General features: G+C 49.4%; 1 protein-coding gene across 4 annotated transcripts in view; it reads right to left on the bottom strand.

Moving 5' to 3' along the window:
- Positions 1-3,374: 3,374 nt before the first annotated feature.
- Positions 3,375-22,658, bottom strand: part of Eml1 (EMAP like 1) — a 128,591-nt gene continuing 109,307 nt past the window's right edge. For all 4 annotated transcript variants that reach the window (XM_032908404.1, XM_032908403.1, XM_032908401.1 and 1 more), the window contains 10 exons: positions 21,840-21,994; positions 17,831-17,956; positions 17,506-17,637; positions 15,437-15,504; positions 13,856-13,944; positions 8,530-8,627; positions 8,332-8,419; positions 6,900-6,995; positions 5,728-5,858; positions 3,375-4,846 (listed from right to left, as the gene is read on the bottom strand). In XM_032908404.1, the coding sequence (XP_032764295.1) occupies positions 4,721-4,846; positions 5,728-5,858; positions 6,900-6,995; positions 8,332-8,419; positions 8,530-8,627; positions 13,856-13,944; positions 15,437-15,504; positions 17,506-17,637; positions 17,831-17,956; positions 21,840-21,994 (1,109 nt within the window). In that variant the 3' untranslated portion in view covers positions 3,375-4,720. The remainder of the gene's footprint in view (positions 4,847-5,727; positions 5,859-6,899; positions 6,996-8,331; positions 8,420-8,529; positions 8,628-13,855; positions 13,945-15,436; positions 15,505-17,505; positions 17,638-17,830; positions 17,957-21,839; positions 21,995-22,658) is intronic.

Below are 22,658 nucleotides of genomic sequence, written 5' to 3'. Positions count from 1 at the left end.
AACTCACCTACTACCAGGAACAAGGAGAGGATTGCTTCCTTGTTTAGTAGCCTGCTCCCTTGTGGAAGCATGTTTGTCACAGGACCCTAAAGAAGTTGATGGGAACGATGAGGCACCAGGAAAACCTTTGCACACCTGCCCACTCCCAGCGCTGAGGTAAGGGTGAAGAAGGACGGACTCTTGCTCTCTTTCTCTTCCTTTTCATGCTAAGCCCGTTTGGGTGTATGATTACTTGTCTTGTTGCTGCCAGAGCAAGTTACGGAAGGGATGGTTTATTTTGGCTCACCATTGAGACAACTCACACACATTGTATCAACTGGTTACAGACATGTGTTTGTGTCCTCAATTGTTAATGGCTGTGCCCCAGGCTAACAAGATACATAAATGTCTGTCGCTTCTGCACCTGCCCAAAAAGAAAAAGCAAGCTTCCCAGGAGAAGGTCAGTAGCCCCCAGTACTAACTGGGTAAGGAGTGTGGCTTTTAGCATACTAAACAGCTGGCAGCCTGAGCTGGGGCAGGAGAGAAGAGGTAGGACTGAGAGAAAAGCAGAGGCAGGAGACTGAAGGGAGAGGAACGGACAGGAGGGGGGAGGGAGGGGGAGGGAGGGAGGGAGGGAGGAGAGAGAGAGACAGAGACACAGAGACAGAGAGATAGACAGAGGCACACACACACACACACACAGAGAGAGAGAGAGAGAGACAGAGAGAGAGACAGAGAGAGAGAGAGAGAGAGAGAGAGACAGAGAGAGAGAGAGAGAGAGAGAGAGAGAGAGAGAGAGAGAGAGAGAACCACGATGTGACGCAATGGTGAGGTTTAATTGGGTTAGCTGAGAGTCTGCCCCAGCAAAAAGGGTGACAGTCTTGTGCCATACAGGTGTCTCCGTGTCTTTATTATTAAACTTCAAGTGGGTCACCGCCCCAAAGTTCAAGGGTTCAGCCCGCCATGGCAGGAAGCCGTCGCAAGCTCACCTGCCCCTTTTAATTCAGTTCAGGGTCCCAGTCCACGGAACGGAGCCACCCACGGTTAAAATGAATCTTATCTCAGCAAACCTTATATTCATAATCCCTGACAGATGCGGCCAGAGATGTTTCCATGGTGACCCTTAACCCCATCAAGTTGCTAATCAACATTAACCATCACAGTCATTGAACATGTCCCATGCTAGAGCCCTTCTCTGGCCGGTATGTGTGGATACTGATCCAACAATCAGTGTTGAGAGAGAAAACGTCCAGAGTTCTAGCTGGGGAAGTGGTCAGCTTTCTGGCTCAGTGGACAAAGGGGCTTGCTGCCAAGCCTGATGAGCCAAGTTCGATCCCCAGAACACAGAAGAGAACTGACTCTCAGCAGCTGTCCTTTGACCTTCACATGTATAGGTCATGGAACATACAGGTGCAGCTGCATGCCTCCACCCCCAATATATAAATATAACAAAACATTTGAAAATACTTAAAAAGAAATTTGGGAGGAAGATTTCTTGGGGGTAGAGGTGGTGGAGTTGATCTGCTGATCACACCGTCTTCCTTCCAGAGGGAAGAGTGGGGTCATTCCTGATTCATCCCAAGGCACATGGAGAACTTGGCATGAGCTCCCTGGATTTGTGCTTAGACCGTGGCTGAAAATTCCAAAGGCAAAAGAGGGCAGCTCTCAGTCAGGTGCCCAGACAGGCTGGTGTCAGAAGTGAGGCACAGACATGACCTCTGAACAGAAGTGAGCATCCGTGCAAGAGAGGCAGAGTGTGTTACCTAAGTTCCTGCCTAGCAGCACCCTCCAGCCCAGCTTCTGTTGTGTGCCATTCGTGCATGCGTGTATAGAGTGCAGATGGGGGACCCTCAAAGTCACTCCTTAAACATGAAGTCTTGTATTAGTTCCAAAGGCTGCAGAGATGTCAGGTCCTCCAGGAATGCTTGAAGGCTCTCCTGAGCAGTCAGGTTGTGCACACGCCCCCCACACAGTGCAGAGACTATTCGTTGGAATAAGAGATTGCTGGGAGCAGAAAAGATGGGCTGTGTTCTGCTATCTTGCCACTAGGTGGCGGAATGCATCTGACAGTGGAGCTGTCCAGGTAAGAAGCAAGTTGTTTTACCCAAATTTAAGAAGATGCTAAACACCACTACAGTTTTCAACCTATGGATGCTAAGACACCTACTTGCTTTCTTAAAAGATAATTTATCTTTATTTTATATTTTATATGTCTTGCTGGCATGTATGTCTGTGTGAGGGTGTCTGATCCCCTGGAACTGGAGTTACAGGAAGGAGCGAGCTGCCATGTGGGAGCTGGGAATTGAACCCGGGTCTTCTGGAAGAGCAGCCAGTGCTCTTAACCTCTAAGCCATCTCTCCAGACCCCACCTAATTGGTTTTTTTTGGGTCTAGAAAACAAATTCGTTCTTATGCCTGTGCTGCAGACTCTTTATCACATTCTTCCCCCCAGCTTTGAGGAGAGACAAATTAGTACAAGCAGAGACAAATTATCTCCCTGGCCACAGGACGAGGGAGCAGTGGTAAGCCGCCATTGTGTGCCATATGAGCAATAAACAAGTACTATCTGTGAAACTAACACTGGACCATTTAAATCCGTTACCATCGCAATATTTATAAACAATTACTATATATTTAATGCTGTGATGTTATATATATATGTGTGTGTGTAATGTTATCGTTATCTTCTAGCTTATAAAATATAGAATATTATGGAATTATATATCCAAAATATGAGGCGTATACATATCTCTTGATTTATAAGTTTGTTGTATTTGTACATCAATTATCCCTAGTTGATGTGGTGATTGCAGAAATGGGCAGAGCATCACTGCAGGCAGTAGTCCCTGAGGGTGGTCCCTTAGAGGGCTGGTGTCTTTGGGCTCTTCCTTCTTGCTCTGTTTCCTGACTATCAGACAGTGAAGATGCTTCTCCAGTTTGCCCCCTTCCCCATGGCATTCTTCCCAATGCCCAGGGCCAAATGCCAGTGGCCCAAAGTCTCTGACATCATAACCTAAGTCAAGTCCTACTTCCCTGAGGTGGTTTCTATCGGGCATTTAAGTCCTGATGAGGCCAAAGGAGCCATGATGCAAGCTGCCATGGTCTCTTCCCCTCCCTTGATACCTCATTATCCCTTCAACTGTCAATGAAAAATGACCGTTTGGCCAATATCTACACAAAGAAACCAACCATGAGGCTGGGTTATTAAGCCTAGGAGGGAAATTAAGCCAATTCCTTTAGAGTTGTTCCGGCTGATGAAGGCTTCCACACTGTATGCAAAAACAGGACTCCATCTGCAAGGTACCGGGGGGAGTGAGCCTTCTGATGGGGAACAGGACGTAGTGTGGTCCTATATAATTTTAAATGTTTTAACTTACGTGCTTTCAGAGACATAGGTCAGTAAGAAATCCACTTTCAGATTTTATTTCCTTATAGAATATATTTGATAAGGATACATTAAAAACAGCTTCATCTCGAGTCACGTTATTTTCTGGCGCTGTCTTTTCCCGGCGGGCTGGAGACGGCAAGGGAAATGTCTTCAGCGCTGTCCTTCATCACCGTAAGCAGCCAGCGCTCTAGAGTTCAGATAACTCAACTCGCTCACTTGCTTAAATGAGTTTACAAAAAGAAATCTCAGCGTCTGCCCTTAAGTCTGTGATTCCTCTATTTGAAAATCGGAGATACAGTCCCCAATGTAAACAATCAATTCCGTCTGTCACACAAAGGTAAGGCCTTCCTGACACCTTTAGACACCTATGTTCTACTTGTCAGAGCATAGTTTCAGCCTGTTAGCTGCGTGCTGTCCGTGCACCAGCGTCAGGGAAGGAAACCTTCTTATGCCCAGAGCCTCGGAGGCGCTGCACTCCACAGGCTGCCTCCACACAGTCCCTCTCCGACTTGACCTGCTTGGTCTGGTACAAACGTACAGTGTCCAGGGCACACACAGCAAGGCCCGGCCTTGGGCATTTTATCATAACTTTGCTAAACTCTCTACGAGGACAATACCGTATCATGCCATTAATATGCGGAGAGTGGTGGCTAAATGTCTCGCCACGAATCGGGGCACAGGAACAGAGACGGGGTGCAGTTTGTGGAGGTGCTAAAGAAACTGGCCGTGTCCTCAGGCAGGACAGTCTGACCAGAGCATAGAAGTACACCCACTGAAGCTCAGCGATTCTGTAGTACAAACTGCTCGTCCAGGGGGAACGCAGCCCCCTTTCTTGCCACCCTCCCAAAGGGAGGAGTTAATGGGGTTTTAGTTACATGACCAAGGAAAGTCTGGCATTTGCATTCCTGATTCAGCTGGGCAAATCAGTTATGTGATTTATCCTTTTAGGACCAATTAGTCAACAGCGACCCCAGTTCTGTACTTGGTTATCATAAATATCAGACTTAACACGGTGAAGCAGTGAGGACTATCTACAATATTTTAAAAGGCATTCTGTGGCCATTTTTTTTTTTTTGAAGAGTTCATAGAAAAGTGACTGTAAGGACCCATCAGTCCCTTCTGTTGATGCCGTGTAAACCTTGGGAACTTCCTTTACCCAACATGCACTCTATCCTGCCCTATATGACAGAAGCGGGCACAAAGCCGCTTATCTGGTGTGACGCGCGCTGGCTCCCCAACTAAGGTAACTGGCAGAGGGACAGTTTTCCTGAGGTTTGTTAAGAGTCTGTAGACAAAACAGAAATCACAGTGACCAAGCGGAACGTGAGTCTGTCTCCTCGGGCTCTCACGGGGACTAAATGACACGCCACTGCATGATGCTTGTGTCTTTCCCACCCGTGGAGATAAGGTGGCTGTCTTCACAGAGGAAGTTCACGTTGGTGACGTGGCTGCTGTGTCCACTGTAGATGTGGCTCGGAGCCTGGAAAAACATGACAAGGAAAAAAGCTTATACAGAGCTGACAGCGGCCTCAGGAAAGAAACACCTCATCCTAAGTCAATCTACAACTCTGTTACTGTCCCCCTTGTGAGCTGCTCTTGTCTGTGCGTCTGCTTTGTGTGTGAGACTCGAGGGGGCTACAGAAAGAAGCCCCTGGGACAGAGACCAGCACACCATAGACCTGAAATCAAGTACAGACTGTCACAGAGGGCTGCACCAGGCACGAACGAACCTGAGAGTGGTACTAAGCGGGGTGAGAGACAGGGTCTTCTGGCTGAAAGATGTTCACCTTCACAAAGGCCCAGGAAAGCAATCTAGGTATAGGGTTGGTCAGCTCAGTAGAGCTGGAGTGAGCATGGGGAGATAGGGAGTAGGGGTGTGTGTGTGGTGTCTGTGTGTGTGTGTGTGTGTGTGTGTGTGTGTGTGTGTGTGTGTGTATGTGGTCTGTGTGTGTGTGGTCTGTGTGTGTGTGTGTGGTGTCTGTGTGTGTGTGTCTGTGTGTGTGAGTGTGTCTGTGTGTGTGTCTGTGTGTGGTGTGTATGTGTGTGTCTGTGTGTGTGTGTGTGTGTGTGTGTGTGTGTGAGTCTGTGTATATGTTTGTGTGTGTGTTTTGTGTGTGTGTGTGTGTGTGTGTGTGTGTGTGTGTGTGTGTGTGTGTGTAGCCCACATAGCTGCAAAGGTAGACATACCCTATATAAAAAGTTTTGTAGGCCATGTCTGGGTTCAGGTCTCCCCAGAATCCCAGAGGTTTCGGGCAGCAGATTAGCAGGGACATAGGCTGGCAGCCCTCACCACAGTTCTTTTCCATCTGGTTTTCAAGGGTCAGACCATCGGTCCATGCCCTGTAAGGATGCCGGCCTTACCCTGAACTGTGAGCATGGGTATGAGAAGAGGTGCACTTTGCCGAAGTCATCGCCTGTGGACAGGAGCTTTTTCTCGTGGGCCCGGCAGACAGCATTGATGTCTGTTCCATCCGAGCCCTCAGGCCACACTCCTGGAACAGAGCACAGACAGCACTGGGAACTACAGAGTCGCAGCACACAAAAGCTGATCACTAAGGGGCCTCGGGAGGAAAACCACCTTCTGTCTGGGCGTTAGGATCTAGAGTTGTGAGAATGCTCACTTCCAGCTCCTGCCTCCCTCTAACTCCTGGTCGCAGTGTACCCAGGCTCAGCCTTGAGGAGTCGTGCATCCCTTCTAACAGCTGTGCTAAGCCACACAGCCCCAGGAGCTTTCTGAGCTGCCTGCCTCCATTGGGGTCCTTCTGGGTTCTGAGGCAGGTACCCGCTGCCCTGCTTGTGAAGTAATGCCTTTCTACTGTAAGTCCTTGAAGCAGGGTACCTGGCAGGTAGGACACTGGGTCCTGGGAGAGGCTGTGGTTGCGAGCTTCATATTTTAGAGGGCCGAGCACCTCAGTGGGCAGAACACCAGGAAGTAGGGAGACGCTACAGAGGGGACTTATGAATTCCTCTCAGCCGACTGACTTCCGACTGTTCAGACTGTAGCAACTTATTATTATAAGCTATTTGTGAACATATTCCTAAGATGAGCTTTGAAAGAAATGAACATTTTAGGCTAAGGGTCAAAGAATATAATAATCCTAAAAGCGGTTAAGTAAACCAAGCATTGTGTGGTTCGTGTAGGTACGACATCATCCACATGAACACTGGGGGAGGGCCGTCCTGTGCCTTGGGAAGGGTTAATCACCCCCTCAGCCTTCTCACCTAGCCTGAGCCTGGGAGCTGAGGAGATTGGGCAACATGGCCCCAGGCAGGGAAAGAGTAGATGGACAAGAAAGTGGTGGAGCCAGGGTTCGAGTCCCAGCACTACATGGCAGCTAACAACTGTGGGTAGCTCTAGTACCAGTGGGGATCTGATGCCCCCTCTGGTTTCCACAGGCGTTGAACGTACATGAAGGCAAAGTCCCCATACCAATAAACAATTAAAAATAAATCCTTAAAGACTGGAGGAGGCGTGGTCTCATACGCTGGAACACATTCAAAGGTCAAAGGCAACGACATACTCGGACCCCTACCAAAGACATGGAATCCCAAGGTGCAGGTATAGGTGGCCCACTCGATGTCCCGTGTGGTTTCCACACTCACGACTTGCTTACAGGCAGATGGGACCCCTGGAGGAAGCAACAATCTTGTGACTTCTCAGCTGAGGCCCCAGCTCTCCCTAGAGTCAGGCAGGGTCCTCAGAGCCATGCCCATCCGGAAGACCACCCACCTCCCCACCATGGGAGCACAGCCATGCCCATCCGGAAGACCACCCACCTTCCCACCATGGGATCACAGCCATGCCCATCAGGGAAGACCAACCACCTTCCCACGGGGACAGTGTGCATAGCTGTCAGTTTGTCTGGGAATGGGGTGCAAATCTGGGTCTCAGGAGGGTCTGCCTCTCAGTATTCCATGTCCTTCCCTGAGACTCTACTTTCTTCCACCAGCCTGGCTTCTCCCATTGACCAGGCTCTGGTTCCCAGCCTCCTATTGCTCAGTGACCTTATTACAGGTGTGCATGCAGACAGACAGACAGACAGGCAGAGATGCATGCGCTCGCACACACATGTCCCTCAGCCTCTTCAACCCTGTGGCAGGAAATCACTCTCAGCAAGTGCCAAGGCTTCCAGGGTACTCTGTTTGCCGAGGGAATCTCACTAGTGCCCGTGTCTGGGTAGGTTTTAGACACAGGCTCATTCCCACAGCACCTGCCTGCTTCTCACAGAGGCAGGACCCGCAGAGGAGGGGGCTCCCTCCTGGAACTGGCTATCTCTCTACCCTGCCTTTCCCAGGCTCCTGAGCAAGTGGGCAACAGCCCCAGCGGGGTGTAACTTCCTCCCTACACACTGCCTATCCGACCCTCACTGGCATCTGAACCTTTGTTCATATATATATAATCTATACAAAGGGGTAAGTCTGAAAGTGTCAGAAAATGCTGTGTAACATGAGAAAGCGCAGGCCAACATCCGTGTGCATCCTAGGTAACATCCTCTGGGTGGGGGGCAGAGTGCCCTCACATCCCACAACCCCTCCACTCTGCTCAGAGCATGGCACGCAGCAGGGATTCAATGCTGCCTTTTGCATCCTCCCTCTTCCCAGGTCCTCCTTAGGCACAGAGACTCCCCAAAGTCAGGCTGGAAGGAGACAGAAGGGGTCCAGAGGCCTTTATTCACTCAAGTGGGAGGAACCCCATGGTTTCTGACAGACTGTGGCTGTGGGTCTGTCCCACCTATAGGACCTCGGCACGGGGCTCACCTGGTTCTTCCCCAGGGTGGGCCCTGCTCTTCAACAAGGCCGCTTTCAGTCAGGAAGGCTCCAAGAGTCTGTGAGGCCAACTCCTCTATGTCACTGTGACACCGAGGGATGAAGAGGGCCTCACCCCATGCAGGCCCGTGGGAGTGTCACAGTGAGTGAGTGCCCTGTGTAATCTAAACCCAGACAAGCCTGTTGCCTGTTACTCACAGTAGAGGATCTCGTAGTCCCCGGAATTTGACACCAGGAATTGTGAGTTCACGGACCAGTCCAAGTGGGTGATGAAGCTGGAATGGCCCTGGGGGAGGACACTGGGTAAGTTTCTCTTGCCTTTCTGGGCCTGGCAGAGCGACCCCGCTACCATGGACTGATCATGCGAGCATCCCCCCAGGAAACGGAGAAACGTACGGAGCACTTGCCAACTCGCGTGTACTTCCTTCCATTGTCGCTGACTCCGTATATGTAGATGCAGTTGTCATGGGAGCCGATTGCCAGGAAGTTCCCATCTGCGGAAAGAGGGCAGAAGCAAATAGGACATCCGGGTGACGTCACGAGTCGTGAGAGGAGAGGCCGAGGCAGAGTCCAGCCAATTCAGGAGCTACTCGGAGGGAAACATTGCTTTTCAACGTATCCTACACTGCTTTCAAAGTTCTCATTTGAGAAATACCCATGGGGTGGCGATTACAGGGGCTGGTGAAAGTTTATGAAGTCTTTTCTTTCAAACTTTTAAATGATAATTTTTAAAGATTTATTTTCATGTGCATGTGTATTTTGTCCACGTGTATGTTTGTATATGTGCATACTGTGTACATGCACTAGCTGAGGAAGCCAGAAGACCCCTTGAGACTGGAGTTACAGATGGTTATAAGTTGCCATGTGGGTGCTGGGAATTGAACCCAGATCCTTTGTAAGAGCAGCTAGTGAGCCATCTCTCCAGGCCCTAAATTTAAAATTTTATAAATGGGACAAAACCCTTCCCTAGCTGTCCCTCTCTCCAGCCATGCAGAACGGAGACCCAGTTGCGTAGCCTCTGTAGCCACAGCCTTCCTCACAGAGCGCGGCTGCCACTGGCTTTCCCGAATCTTCCTGAGGCTCCACCTCAGTGGATTCTCCTGCCTGCACCAAGGAAGTCTGGGCCGCTGGACCGCAGAGCTGGTGCTGAAATGCCAGACAAGGCATCTGCCAGACAGAGCCCTTCCTGTAGTTTTCTAATAAGCAGCTGAAGTTGATGACAGGGGACAACTAAGACAGGAAGAACAGAGCCTTGAGATTAGTCCAAAAATGCCAGCATTTCCTGAGCAGGACCCGGAGAGAAGACTGGAAGCGACAGCACAGTGGCTGCCGCAGGTTGTTGGGAGAGGAACTGAGAATGGAATGAGGGGTGACAGGCTCCCCCAGCCAGTCTGGCTCTACAGCCATCCCTGTCCATGAAGCACGTGCAGGCTACCTTTCACAGCCCTCAGCCGGGCTCGCTAGACAGCCTCAGGAAAAGTCCCTGGCAGCCATTGGCATACACCACCACTTCATCAAGTTCTGTCCCTGTAGGAGGACTGCACAGGGTGGCGTGGCCCCAGGAAATACCAGGAAATGGTATTTTAGGATGTCCTAGCAACATGGGGAGGAGGGCAAGATAGAAATAGCCTAAGTAGTCCGAGAGCCAGGAGAGAGAGGGGGCAAGCATGTTTGGTGGGGTGGGGGGATACTGCAGAAGCTGGGGTACTGGGTGGAGCATCCACACTGCTGGACAGGGCCAGGGAGCTGTGGGAAGAGGGTGAGGACGTGTCCCTGTGCTAACGCCATCTGACAGGATCACAGCCTTCAGCACCGACCACCTCTATTTAATTCCTGCCTCTTTCCCAGGGGCTGTTACGGGCCAGTTCTGGCATTAGCCTGCTCCATCTTCCTTCCCTCTCCACCTACAGATCAGGATGTAGCACTTGGTACTGCTCCATACCTGCCTACTTGCCTGTCATGCTCCTAACCACGATTATAATGGACGGAACCTCTGAAACTGTAAGCAGGCCCACAATTAGATGCTTTCCTTTATAAGAGCCGCCTAGGTCATGGTGTCCTTCCACAGCCTTAGGACACTGGCCACCCAGGTGCCGCTCCTGAGCCTCCCTGCTGCCTTCTGGACAACAGTGACATCTCTAGGGGCACCTCCCCTTTCCATGGAACCTCTCGATAACTTGCCGTCTGATTTGGCAAGACCACTGGGTTGACAACGAGAGTGAGTGATGCCTCCACGAGGTTGGCTGGGACTCAGAAGGAGACCGGTGTTACCCGGTGAGGAAAGTCCCCAAGATCGCCATGGGATGACAGAGAAGGAATGGAAACACAGGGCCTGCTCACTGGAGCAACTTTGGAGGAAGACAGGATGCAGGATGCTGTTCTCTTGCACCTATCGCAGAGCTTCAGAGTAACTGAGAGGAGGACAAGACAGGACAAATAGAGAGCATGGGTGTCAGGCTGTGGGACACACTGGGATGCTACAGCTTCCATGGGTGGATGTTTTCTACGCTTTGTTTTGTTTATTTATTTTTGTTTGTTTGCTTTTTTATTTTATTTGGCGGGTAGGAGGTTTCTAGGGCAGAGGGGGATTACGAGGGGATGGGAAGGCAATGAGGCTGGGGTGCATAATGTGAAACTCACACAGAACCAACAAGAAGTTGAAACAGAGAATGCACGAGGGGAACTAGGAAGTATCTGTGAGCTGAAAACACACGTCAAATGTCTGAGCCGGGGCTTAGGCGGCAAGAGGGAGAATTTATAGCTTCAGGCATCTGTACCGGGAAAGAGCGCTATCCCATAAATAACCTGTGTTTGCCTTCAGAAGCTGCAAAGCAAGAACTCAACATAAATAAAACATAGAGGGGCGAAAAAGGAAATAAATCCCAGGAAAATAATAAGAAAACCCACCAGCGTCACACAGAACTAAACACTGCCAGTGTCACACAGAATTGGCTCTTTGAAAACAGAATTTGGCAAGATTGACGAGGCTTGGTCTAGCTGACTGAGCCAAGAGGAGGGGGGACATCAGGTTCCAGCATCAAGAATGAGAGACAGGCTACTCGCAAGCAGCCTTGGATAAACCACAAGGTTATAGTCAAATACTGTGGATGCTGGTGCTAACAAATTACATAATGCAGACAAAGCAAGATCTAAATAGACTGGAATCACCACTGTCTCAAAGAAACAAAAGACTCAGGATAGTGACATTGTTTTTAAAAGGCATAGACTCAGCTGTTAAAACCCTCCCCAAAGCTGGGTGTGTGGTGCACACCCACTGTCCCACCAGGCAGGACGGACTGCTGGAAGTCTTAGGCTGGTGTAGGCTACCAAAACCAAGTGTATACGGGTGATGATTACATATCAAGACCCTGTCTCCAGACCAAACCGAAGTGCACACAAAATACCACCCATGATGCACATCTCCATGGCTTCACTGAATTCATGTGGATCTGTCAAATGGTTACTAATTATCCAGCATGTGCTGTGACACAGGCCCCGACTCCCAGGGCTTGGAAGGTTTGAGGCAGAAGGCTAGTGAGTTCCAGCCCCCCGCTTCCTTCCCCCACTTCCCTTTCTCCTTCGCAAGCTCAGAAAACAGGAGGGACATGGCTCATCATACTCCATAAGGTCAATAGCACTTCCCTAATGGAGACGCCACAGTAGCACTCCAACCCACCTTTCCTCACAAACTTGAATGCAAAGCCCTTCACAAACTAGGAACGATGTAGAGAAGACCTGAAACACTGACAGCAGTATTTATGAAAGGAATGTAAAGTTGGTTGAATGTTGGAAAGTTAATACTGTGCCACATTTAAAAAGAACAAATGTGGGCTGGAGAAATGGTTCGGTGGTTAGGAGCACTGACTGCTCTTCCAGAGGTCCTGAGTTCAAATCCCAGCAACCACACGGTGGCTCACAACCATCTGTAATGGGATCCGATGCTCTCTTCTGGTGTGTCTGAAGACAGCTACAGTGTACTTAAATGTAATTTTAAAAAAGGGAAAAAAGGAACAAATGCACATTCCTCTCTCTCTCTCTCTCTCTCTCTCTCTCTCTCTCTCTCTCTCTCTCACACACACACACACACACACACACACACACACACACACATCACTTTTTAAGACAGTGTCTTGCCGTGTAGCCCTGGCTGTCCTAGAACTTCCTATGTAAACTAGTCTGGGCTTGAACTCCCAGAGCTCCTCCTGCCTCTGTCCTTCGAGTGCTGGAACTAAAAGTATGTGTTAGCACACAAGGTTCATTTTTTTCCCTCACACCCTCCATCCTAACAGATGTAGAAAAGTGTTCAACGAGTTCCAACACTTCTTATGCTGAGAACAATTGGGACAGTAGAGAACATTCTGGTGATAAACGGCATCTCTGTCCCTGAAGAGGAAATACTGAAACAAAAACAAGACACTCACCCTGGCCAGACCTGTTAACACTTTACTGGAGGAACCAGCTATGCAGTGAAAGAGACGAAAGGCCTATAGATCCGAAGACACAGCAAACTTTTTATTTATTGATGATCTAACATTGTATAGGAAAATTCCGGGGTTGAGGTTTAGCTCAGTGGTAGAGCACTTGCCTAACAAGCACAAGGCCCTGGGTTGGTCCCCAGCTCCGGAAAAAAAGGAAAAAAAAAAAAAAAAAGAAAAGAAAAACAAACCAAACAAAAATAAAAAAAAAAAGAAAATTCCCAGGGTTTATACACAAATAAATATACATAAACTGCACATACATGTGTGCCACACATTCATACATCAACACATGAACCACACATGCACATGACATAAAAACATACCCACCCATATATACATAAATCATACATACATTAACACATAAACCACATATACACACATTCCACACACAAACACCACACTCATCCACACACCCCATCCATACACATCCATACACATATACACAAACTGTACAAACATACATACACATATACATACATTAGACATGTACTGTATACACCACACATATATATACAAACCACACATATGAATGAACACATACAAGCCATACATGTACACATACATTCATACATATGCATATATGCACATGACACTTCCTACTCGTAAAACTCATTAGAGTTTAGAAAGATGAACATCTGTAAGATCATGGGCAAACTTCAATTTTATTGCTACATAAAAGTAACCAACCATCTGAAAATAAAATTTAGAAAAATTTCATTTGCAATAACATAAAAATAACAGAAAAAAATCTAGAAGAATAAATTTATCAAAAGGGCTGGGAGATGGATCATCGGAACTCACACCTGCATGGCCCACACTGCGGTTCGAGCCATCTCCCCAGCCCCAGGAACCTCTGAACTACACGTTCACAGTGCACTAATGACACGTATGTAGTACCTTTAATGACACGTATGTAGTAGCGGATGTAGTGCCTTTAATCCAGCACTCGGGAGGCAGAGGCAGGTGGATCTCTGTGAGTTTAAGGCCAGCCTGGTCTACAGAGTGGGTTCCAGGACAACGAGGGCAACACAGAGAAATCCTGTCTCAAGAAACCAGAGAGAGGAAGAGACAGAGGGGTGGGGATTTGCATTACAAAGTGAGAACACAGTTGCACGGTGACGTAAAGGTTCGCTGCCTAGTGAGCCCTACACAACACGTGCTTACGCTTCCCTAGGTGACCTTTGTCAACCTGCTTTCTGTACAAAGCCGCGTCATTTGTGAGAAGTTAAAGGCTGTGTTCTGACCTGGAGAATACCGCATCACGGAGAGCTGCTCATTCCCATCCGTGTGGACGGTGACCAGGTCCTTCGTTTCCGTGTCAAACACAAACCACCTGTTGGAAACACGGGAGACGCGCTGTGAGCTGTTTGGTGACGTGCAAGGCTATTCCAACAGCAGAAGTCTGCTCATTGCAAGGCTACGTAAACCCACTTGGCGCCTAAGAAAATCCCCACCCCCACCAGCTTCCTCTGCAGAAGGGAGTGGCGCACTGACAACCACTGGAAGCTCTTCAGTCAGCACTGACGGCTTTCTCGGGGCCTTGTTAGCACGTGGGAAGCAGGAAAGCGGTGGGCAGATGTGCGAACCTGGCCTGGGCCTATAGGAGGTGCAGTAGAGAGCTGTGGCCGTGAGGTGGTGGCCCTAGAGCTCTGGTCCAGGGTGAGGAGCAGAAAATGGTGTGTTAAGTATCAGAGCAATGGAGCTCACAGGCCAAGGCTGTGACTCCCGGCTACTGTGGTCTCAGACCTGGATGACAGATGCAGAAATACTGCCTTCCTTGCTACCATTTGGACCTAACTACCCCCACCCCCACCCCAGGGGAGCTTCATGGAACTCAGCCAGATTACTCAATTAAGTCGCATCCCCGGCATGTATGAGAGAGCTAGATTATATGGGGCTCCGTACCGACGACATCATTTCCAGACATACAGCAGGGGTCTCAGCCCACATCCCCTGAGGGCTGCAAACACTGCCAATCAATGATGCCATCCGTCGCCATCACCCGCTAGGCAGTGCCCCTGTGTACAGGGCCCTTTCTGACTGGTGCTGGTGTTATCACCGTGCCTCACAGACAAGACGGTCAGAGAGTTTACGTAACTAGGTCACAGGCTCACTGCTGCCTCATGGGGAGGCTGGGGAGCAAGCACAGCTCTACTGCCCACCCACCATGTCGGAGGAGGCCGACGAGAGGGAGCTGAGTCTGAACATGAGGCCTGGGGTCTGGGAACTTTCTACAGAGCTGGAGTTTCTCTAGCTGAGAAAGTGGGCCTCGTTTCCCCGTGCCTTGGAATGCTTTCTTGCCCATTTCAAAAGCTGAGGAGGCTCCTGCTGTAGGCTGTAGGGCAGCGGCTCTCAACCTGCCTAATGGTACGGCCCTTTGATACAGTTCTTCACGTTGTGATGACCCAAACTGTAAGGTCGTTTTCACTGCTACTTCATAACTGTAATTGTGCTTCCGTTATGAACCATAATGTAAATATCTGTGCTTCCCCATGGCCTTTGGGGGTCATGACCCACACGGGTTGAGAACCACTGCTCTAGAGCAGGCTTCCAGAAGTCGTCTGGAGCCTCGGGAGCTGGGCAAACAGGGTGTGGTGTGGCTGAAGCTGGGGAGGAGACGTGTTGACAGAGCCGGCTTTCCTCGAGGTTCCGAATGGGAAGGACTCAGTTTCCCTTTTGAGTTTTGACTGAGTTCTCAGTAAATGACTGGAACCAAGAAGACGCAGCCAAAGCCGGTATGCACCTGCCTCACATCTAGCTGCTCTCCACAACTCTGCAAGCACAGGCTGCTCCAGGGCAGCAGCGGGTAGGGCGGGGGTGCTTACCTCCCAGTCAGTGTCCCGACTGCAACCACAGACCCTGAAGGATGAAAACCAGAGGACTGAGCTGGATCCTAAAATGTTTTAAAGGAAGTGTAAATATATGGCCAGACACAGCGAGATGGCACAAAACCCACCCACCCAGTGGTCTTCCTGGCTCCACAGCTCTGTTTGAAAACCCTCTTCTCGGGGTTGGGGATTTAGCTCAGTGGTGAGGCGCTTGCCTAGGAAGCACAAGGCCCTGGGTTGGGTCCCCAGCTCCAAAAAAAAAAAGAACCAAAAAAAAAAAAAAAAAAAAAAACCCTCTTCTCTCCCTACAAGAGACGCAGGCCCACTGGGGTCCCCATCACACATCAATCTCAACATACTCCTGCCTTCGGAATTTCTTTGTCTGTCTTAGCTACGGTGGTCACAGAAGGCGGGCAGGTGAGTCCTCTTTTCTGGGCTGAGGCTTGTGCATCCGATCTCTCTCCGACCCCTGGAAGCTGGTCAAACGGTGTGCCCGGTTTATCTGGGAACACAACCACTGACCACTGCCAGGGCAGGAGTGGGAATGGAGCCACAGAGATGCTACTTGATAAATATAAACCACAAGAGCAGACAGAGACACCAGACCCCAGTCAGGCCATCTTTAACCACTTCCCAAAGAGGTGGTTACCGCTGAGCCCGGCCCTGCCGACCTGCTGGCAGAACCCAAAAAGCTGTCTCTGTGAACGGCCTCACCCAAACCACACTGCTGCTCCCAGACGGAGTTACTGAGGTGCGGAGAAGCTAAGGGCTCCCATCCAAAGTCTGGGGGAGGGTCTAGGACAGTGCAGGGCTGAGGTTCCAAGTCTGGTCCCCAAATTACGTGAGGACAGAGCAGTTAGCTGTCTGGCAAGGGGCAGGGAGGTAGAGTGCCAGGACCCTCAGCTGGCAGCCACGTCCACAGAACCAACCACAAGGATGCTTCTCTCCCTGATGACCTCTGCTGTGCGAGTGCCTACCCTCAGGCCTTCTACTCTGGGGCTCGGTTGGCTGCAGTGACAAGAACCCAGTGGCAGCCTTCTCTGAAAGTGGAAGACAGGGGAACCAGACCTAGTCCTGGGCTGTTGGAAATACCAGAAGCTTTGCAGGGAATGAAGGGATGATCCTGGGTACTGCAAAGGGTTTTGTCAGGTACAAGCAACCAATCGAGGTTGCCTGTGATCCATGGCGGTGCAATGGAACAACGCAACCTGAGTCTGGGAGTCAGACTGAGCTGGTCGGCCGAGTCGCTCACTTTTTGTGTGGACAAGTGTTTCCCTTGCACGTTTGTAAGTGCACGAGTGTGCATGCCTGGTAACCCCAGAGATCAGAAAAGGGGGTCAGGTATCCTGGAACTGGAGTTACAGATGGTTGCGAATTGTCACACAGGTGCTGGGGACTGAACACAGTCCCCTGTAAGAGCGGCTGGTGCCCTTAATCACAGAGCCATGTCCCAGCTCACACTCACTAACTCAGTGACCTTTACAAGTAACTCAGCCACTCTGTTCCCCACTTCCTGACCGATAGAGTTAGAGCAAAACTAAAGTTCTTTAACCCCTAGGGCAAGATGGTACCATGCATTCACAGCCTGATGTGCCACCAGCTTAGGAACGGAACCCTGATCTCCACACAGGGGAAGGGGTTTTGACACTGTGATAAGAAATCTGTGTTTCCCCTGTGAAGTTCAAAGTGAATGCTCTGTCTTTTGCCATCAAATGCACCAGAGAAGGATAAATGAAACTGTGTATTCTCAGTGTGGCGTGTAACCCTATGTAAGATGTGCCGTCACGGGACCAGGCTATTCGCCAGACTTTGTAGCACTTTGGTCCATTAAGACTCTGCTCTCAGGAACTCTGACAACCCCCCTTGGAAACGATAACCTCCTCCTCCTGCTGCTGCTGCTGTTCAGATTGATATGGGTGAGAGTGCTCAAAACGTTCTTAAAAGCAACGTAATTATTAAAAGGTAAAACGTTGCATTCAGACTTTTTATCGCTGCTAATTTCATATAAAAACACGTCCCAGCTGAGTTTTTCATAAGAAGACCAGGAAGGTAGCGCTCACACTCACCTCTATGATTTTGTCCCAGACTGGCCGGTGACCAACGGCGTCCCAGAGAGTGGCGTGCTTGTCATGTCCACAGGTCAAGAACTGAGGTTTGGAGGCATGGATGGCCAGCCCCCAGAGCTCATCAGTGTGACCCTACAAGAGAACCAAGACAGAGGGACTCAGATCCCACCATCACAGTGAGACCCCCGAGGGACCGTCTCCTAAGCTCTTTCCTCCCAAGCTTAAATCACGGCACAAAACACAGCTCTGAAGTGGAGGTGGCCGCTCTGGGACACTCACACGTGTCCAGGCTCACGGTGAGGTGCATTTGCCAAGTTGACGGTACCTGAGTGATGGGTGTGAAGTCCCCGGTCAAGGTGCCTTGCAGGACAAAGTTTCTAGTAGTGCCAATCAAGATGACATTGCCCTTCCCCTCGGCCACTGTCCGTATTGGGCCAAACTGCTCAGGAATCTGTGTGGGGAAAAGTCACACGCAAACGAAGACGATTTCATTCAATTGGCTAGTTTTTGTTGTTGTTGTTTTTAAAGAGAAGGTATGTAGTTCAGGCTAGCCTTGAACTTACTATGCAAGCTAAGGTGGCCTCAATCTCAGGTAATCCTCCTGATTCCGTCTCCCAAGTGCTAGGGTTATTATTATAGATGTGCATCGGCATTTAGCTCGGGCATTAACAATATTGGTATCCTCTGCTAGCGCTTATGACAGACTTCATGTATACACCAGAAGAGGGACTCAGCTATGCAGCCACAGCCAGCTGCTGGGCAAGCGATCAAAATCCCAAACTACACGTGTGCACACTCAAGTGTGCGTGCATGCGTGTGCTGTGTGTGCACGCGCATGTGTCCGCCTGACAGTGGTGCGAGAGGTGGAACCTAGCACCTCTTGAATCTAGGCAAGGGCTCGACTTTACCTTTTAAACTGCAAACATTTTAAGTATCTTAAATGAAGAGCCGGAATGAAGTCTTAGCAGGGCATAGCGGCCTTTAACCACAGCACTGGGGAGGCAGAGGCAGGCAGAGTCCTGTGAGTTTGAGGCCAGCTTAGTCTATATAGTGAGTTCTGAGTCAGCCAGGGATAGAGAGATTCTGTCTCAAAAACAACAAACCAAAAAGCAAAAACAAACAAACCAAAAAGCAAAAAACCAAACCAACACAAAACAAAACAAAACAAAAAAAAAACCAAAAAAACAAGCAACAACAACAACAAAACTTTTCTTAAAAGTACTTTTTGATAAAAAAAAAAAAAATAAACAAAAAGGTTGGGGAGGAGTGTGACAGTCAGTCTGTACTTGTTAGGGATACTGCCTCAGTAGTTGACAAGGCCTGAGAAGTGTAAGAGTTCCCAAAACTTCCCTTAACTTAAGTGGTCCTCAGCAGGGTCATGCACATGTGGAGGTTCGGTGACTTTCAGGACGCACCTGTTAGGGACAGTTCTGTCTGCTAAAGTAAAGAATGTTCTCTCACTATAGTGAGAAGGAGACCCCAGGGTTGTCCTGAGATCAGGGTGAGAAGCAGCCCACCCTGGCTCGAGGTCTCTCCCTGTAGTGCATGTGTTGACAGAGAGCGCATGCCTGAACTCCCAGTACTTAGGAGGCTGAGCTGGGGGGACTAGGAGTTGGAGGCTGATCTGGACTACAGAGTAGATTCTGGGTCACAAGAAGTGGGGACGAAGCTTGGGAGACAACTCCAACTGTTAAGTGCTTGCTGGGCAAGCTCAAGGACCAGAGCTTGGTCTCTGGAGCCCAGGGAAAAAGCCAGATGTGGCCAGGTGGTGGTGGAGCACTTGGGAGGCAGAGGTAGATCTCTGAGTTTGAGGCCAGCCTGGTTTACAGAGTGAATTCTAGGACAGCCAGGGCTACAAACCCTGTCTTTAAAAAAACAAAACAAACAAACAAAAAACAAAAACAAACAAACAAACAGCCAAAGACCAATCAAACAAACTGAAACAGGGTCCAAACTGATTTGCCAGAGATTTTTCGGCCGTACACAAAATCTTACGTCCAAAAGACACGGGCTCCAGGAAACCTGCCGGTCATGTCAAGTGTGGTTTCACAAGTTTACTGATAAACACTTACAGTGATGCCGAGGAAGGAGCCAAGCCCAACAGGCCAGTAAGAGACAAATGAAAGCTTCTCAGAGAAATGTGGGTGCCCCAACCCCTCAGGTCTCCGTGCACTGCTCAATTAAGGAACAGGGGTTAAACTAGATGACTTCCCCAGGTCTTCCAAACTCCCTTGCCAACAGTGAGCAAGGTAGGCCTGCCCCACAATGCATTCTTAGACCTTTCAAATCTCCAAATTAGTCAGTGCTATTAATACACAAGCTTTCTCTCATCCTCCAATATAGCGTGTTACAATGTAAGGAGTAATTTCCCAGTTGACAAAACACATCACCTTGTTACTTATAAAATGCTTTCTCTCCCTGCGCCCTCGAACAACTGTTCGCATATTCTTTTCTATTTACTCAAAGGTGTGCGTGTGTGTGTGTGCATGTGCGTGCACACATGTGTGTCTGTGCACATGTGTGTGTCTGTATGTGTATATGTGTGTGTGTGTGTGTTTGTCTGCGTGTATGTATGTGCACCACATGTATACAATGCCTACGGAAGCCGGAAGAGGATGTCAGATTCTCTCTAACTGGAGCTACAGATGGCTGTGAGCTGCCATGCAGGCTCTGGGAACTTAACCTGGGTCCTCTGCAAGAGCAGAAACTGCTCTTAACCTCTGAGCCCTCTGTCCAGCCCCTATTCATTTCTCCTTCACCACCTCCTCCTCCTTCTTTTTTTGGGGTGGGGTGGGGAGAGATGGGGCCTCTCTACATAGCCCTGGCTGTCCTGGAACTCTCTGTGTAGATCAGGCTGACTTGAACTCACAGAGGTCCTCCAGTCTCCGCCTCTAATGTGCTCTAATGTGCTTATTGAGACACAGATGGCAGATACAGATTGTATATTTTTAAATATAGCCATGATGCTTTGACAAACATATCCAGAGCTCAGAAGACTGATCACTGTGAATGCTGGAGAGATGGCTCAGTGGTTAAAGGCACTGACTGCTCTTCCAGAGGTCCTGAGTTCAAATCCCAGCAACCAGATGGTGGCCCACAACCTGTAATGAAGTCGGATGCCCTCTTCTGGTGTGTCTGACGACAGAGACAGTGTACTCACATACAAAAAACAAATAAATAAATCTTTAAAAAAAAGATCACTGTCAGTCTGAGGCTAGCCTGGGCTACCAGGTAAGCTTAAGGTTATCCTGGACTACACAGCAAGAAAAAAAGAGTTACCAAGATTAAGGTCTTCATGAGCAGTTGCTCCGTGGGTAAGAGGACACCCTACAAACACTAGGACGTGAGTGCAGATCTCTGACGCCTATGGCCCCAGCACAGGTGTAAGTGGAGACAGGAGGATAGCTGGGACTGGCTGGCTGCCAGCCGGCCTCCAGGTTCACTGAGAGACCCTGTCTCAAGGGACTAAGGAGGAGAGTGACGGAGCAGACACCCGACATCCTTGTCTGGCCTCCTCAAGTATGTGCATGAGTATGCACAGGCACGCACACACAGGTACACATACCACACACATGCACACTCTCACACACATATATAAATAAGACATAATACCAAACCAACAGGGAAGGGAGGGGACTGCTAATACTCAGAGGAAAGCCTTTCTCTACCAGGTAACCACGAGAACTACAACTTCATACTGCCTCAAACAGTGCTGAGAACAGGCGGCCTGAGACTCGGAAGCTGGAGAAATCCTGCATGTCGCGTGCTAGGGACGGCGTGCTGCCCGCACCCTGCTGCCAGTTTCCCAGCCTGCTCGTAACCAGGAGCTAGAGGAGAAAACCCCAGGGAGGCTGCTGGGTGCTTCTCCCCTCTGGCTTCCCTCTGGCTCCCCTCTGGCTGCTGTCTATGTCTTAGGCGGTGAAATCAACCACAGAGGAAGGGAAGTGTTGGGAAGCACGCCATCCTGCAGCTGAGAGCGGTGAATAGGCAGGTGCCGGACACACCCGGTTCTCGGTGACTGTGACGGTGACGCTGTATGATCACAGCATACTGGGGATTGGAGAAAGAGAGGTTCTGGTGATAAATCCAACTGTCCATAAGGGGCCCTTCGGAAGGGAAGACTGCCTCTATTAAAACAATGTTCCAAACAGGAAGTATTGGGTAGCTTCAAATCCTTTTATTTTACTTGTAAATAAACTGTCTCTGTGACTTTTCTAAGATTTTTGCCTCCCATAAAAAAAATCATCTATTTTTTCCCCTCACCACTCTGAGCTAATCCAAACCACCAGCAGAGGCATCGGACTAGCAGGGGCAGGGTCCGCGCTGTGGCTTACCTCTGCTTTGTGAAGTTTTTGATAGTTTCCGTTCCAGGAAATGAGGCGCCGGTCCTTCCCTCCTCCGGACACCAGCGTGCCATCTCTCAGCATACAAAGTGCAAAAATGCCGCCCTCGTGGGCCCCTTGAACTGCATAGCTTATTCGATTTGTACCTAAATACGCCAGGAAAACCACCATCATCTAGGGCAGAATCAAAAGGCTGGCCTCTGACCACTGCTGAGACCTGTTTCAGTTTGTTTTAAAGATGTTACGGTAAGCTATGAATTTATTTTAATACATTCCTAGGGAGGACTTGAACTTTTGATGCTCTCAAGAGTCTGAGCATGCGTGAACTGGACCGTCCTATGATTGAGAGAAGTATACAGTGTCGTGGGAGCTGTGTGGTGGGAACAAGGAAGGACTCTGCCCTCTGCCCGGTGGGCTACATCCCTGGACAAGTTAGCTGTTCTTCTCAGCTCCCCACTTTGTGGAATGTGGCTACTGCCGACCTTTCAGGATTCTTCTAGAAATCAAATGAGCATTCCTACAGAAGGTGCCAAGAACAGGAGGAATACAAAAATCACCTTCCCCTTCTGAAGTGACATTGGGAGGTCTGTCTATGTCTCCCTTCTTTCTCAGACACAACTCTGAGACCCAGAAAGACAGGAGAGTGTATCTTCCAGAACGTAGAAGATACTCACGACTTCTTACTGGACTTATCTGACACCTCTTCTCTTACTGAGGTTCTCCATTCTCTAACTATAAGGGAATTTAGGTCTGATCTGTGTGCATGGGTCTTATCTGAGCTATTCTGTGCGCATGCGTCTCATCTGAGCT

The sequence above is a fragment of the Rattus rattus genome, chromosome 7 (genome assembly GCF_011064425.1).
Source record: "Rattus rattus isolate New Zealand chromosome 7, Rrattus_CSIRO_v1, whole genome shotgun sequence".
Classification (NCBI taxonomy): Eukaryota; Metazoa; Chordata; class Mammalia; order Rodentia; family Muridae; genus Rattus; species Rattus rattus.
Note: the sequence above shows the minus strand (reverse complement) of the source record. Positions and strands in the feature narration are given on the sequence as shown.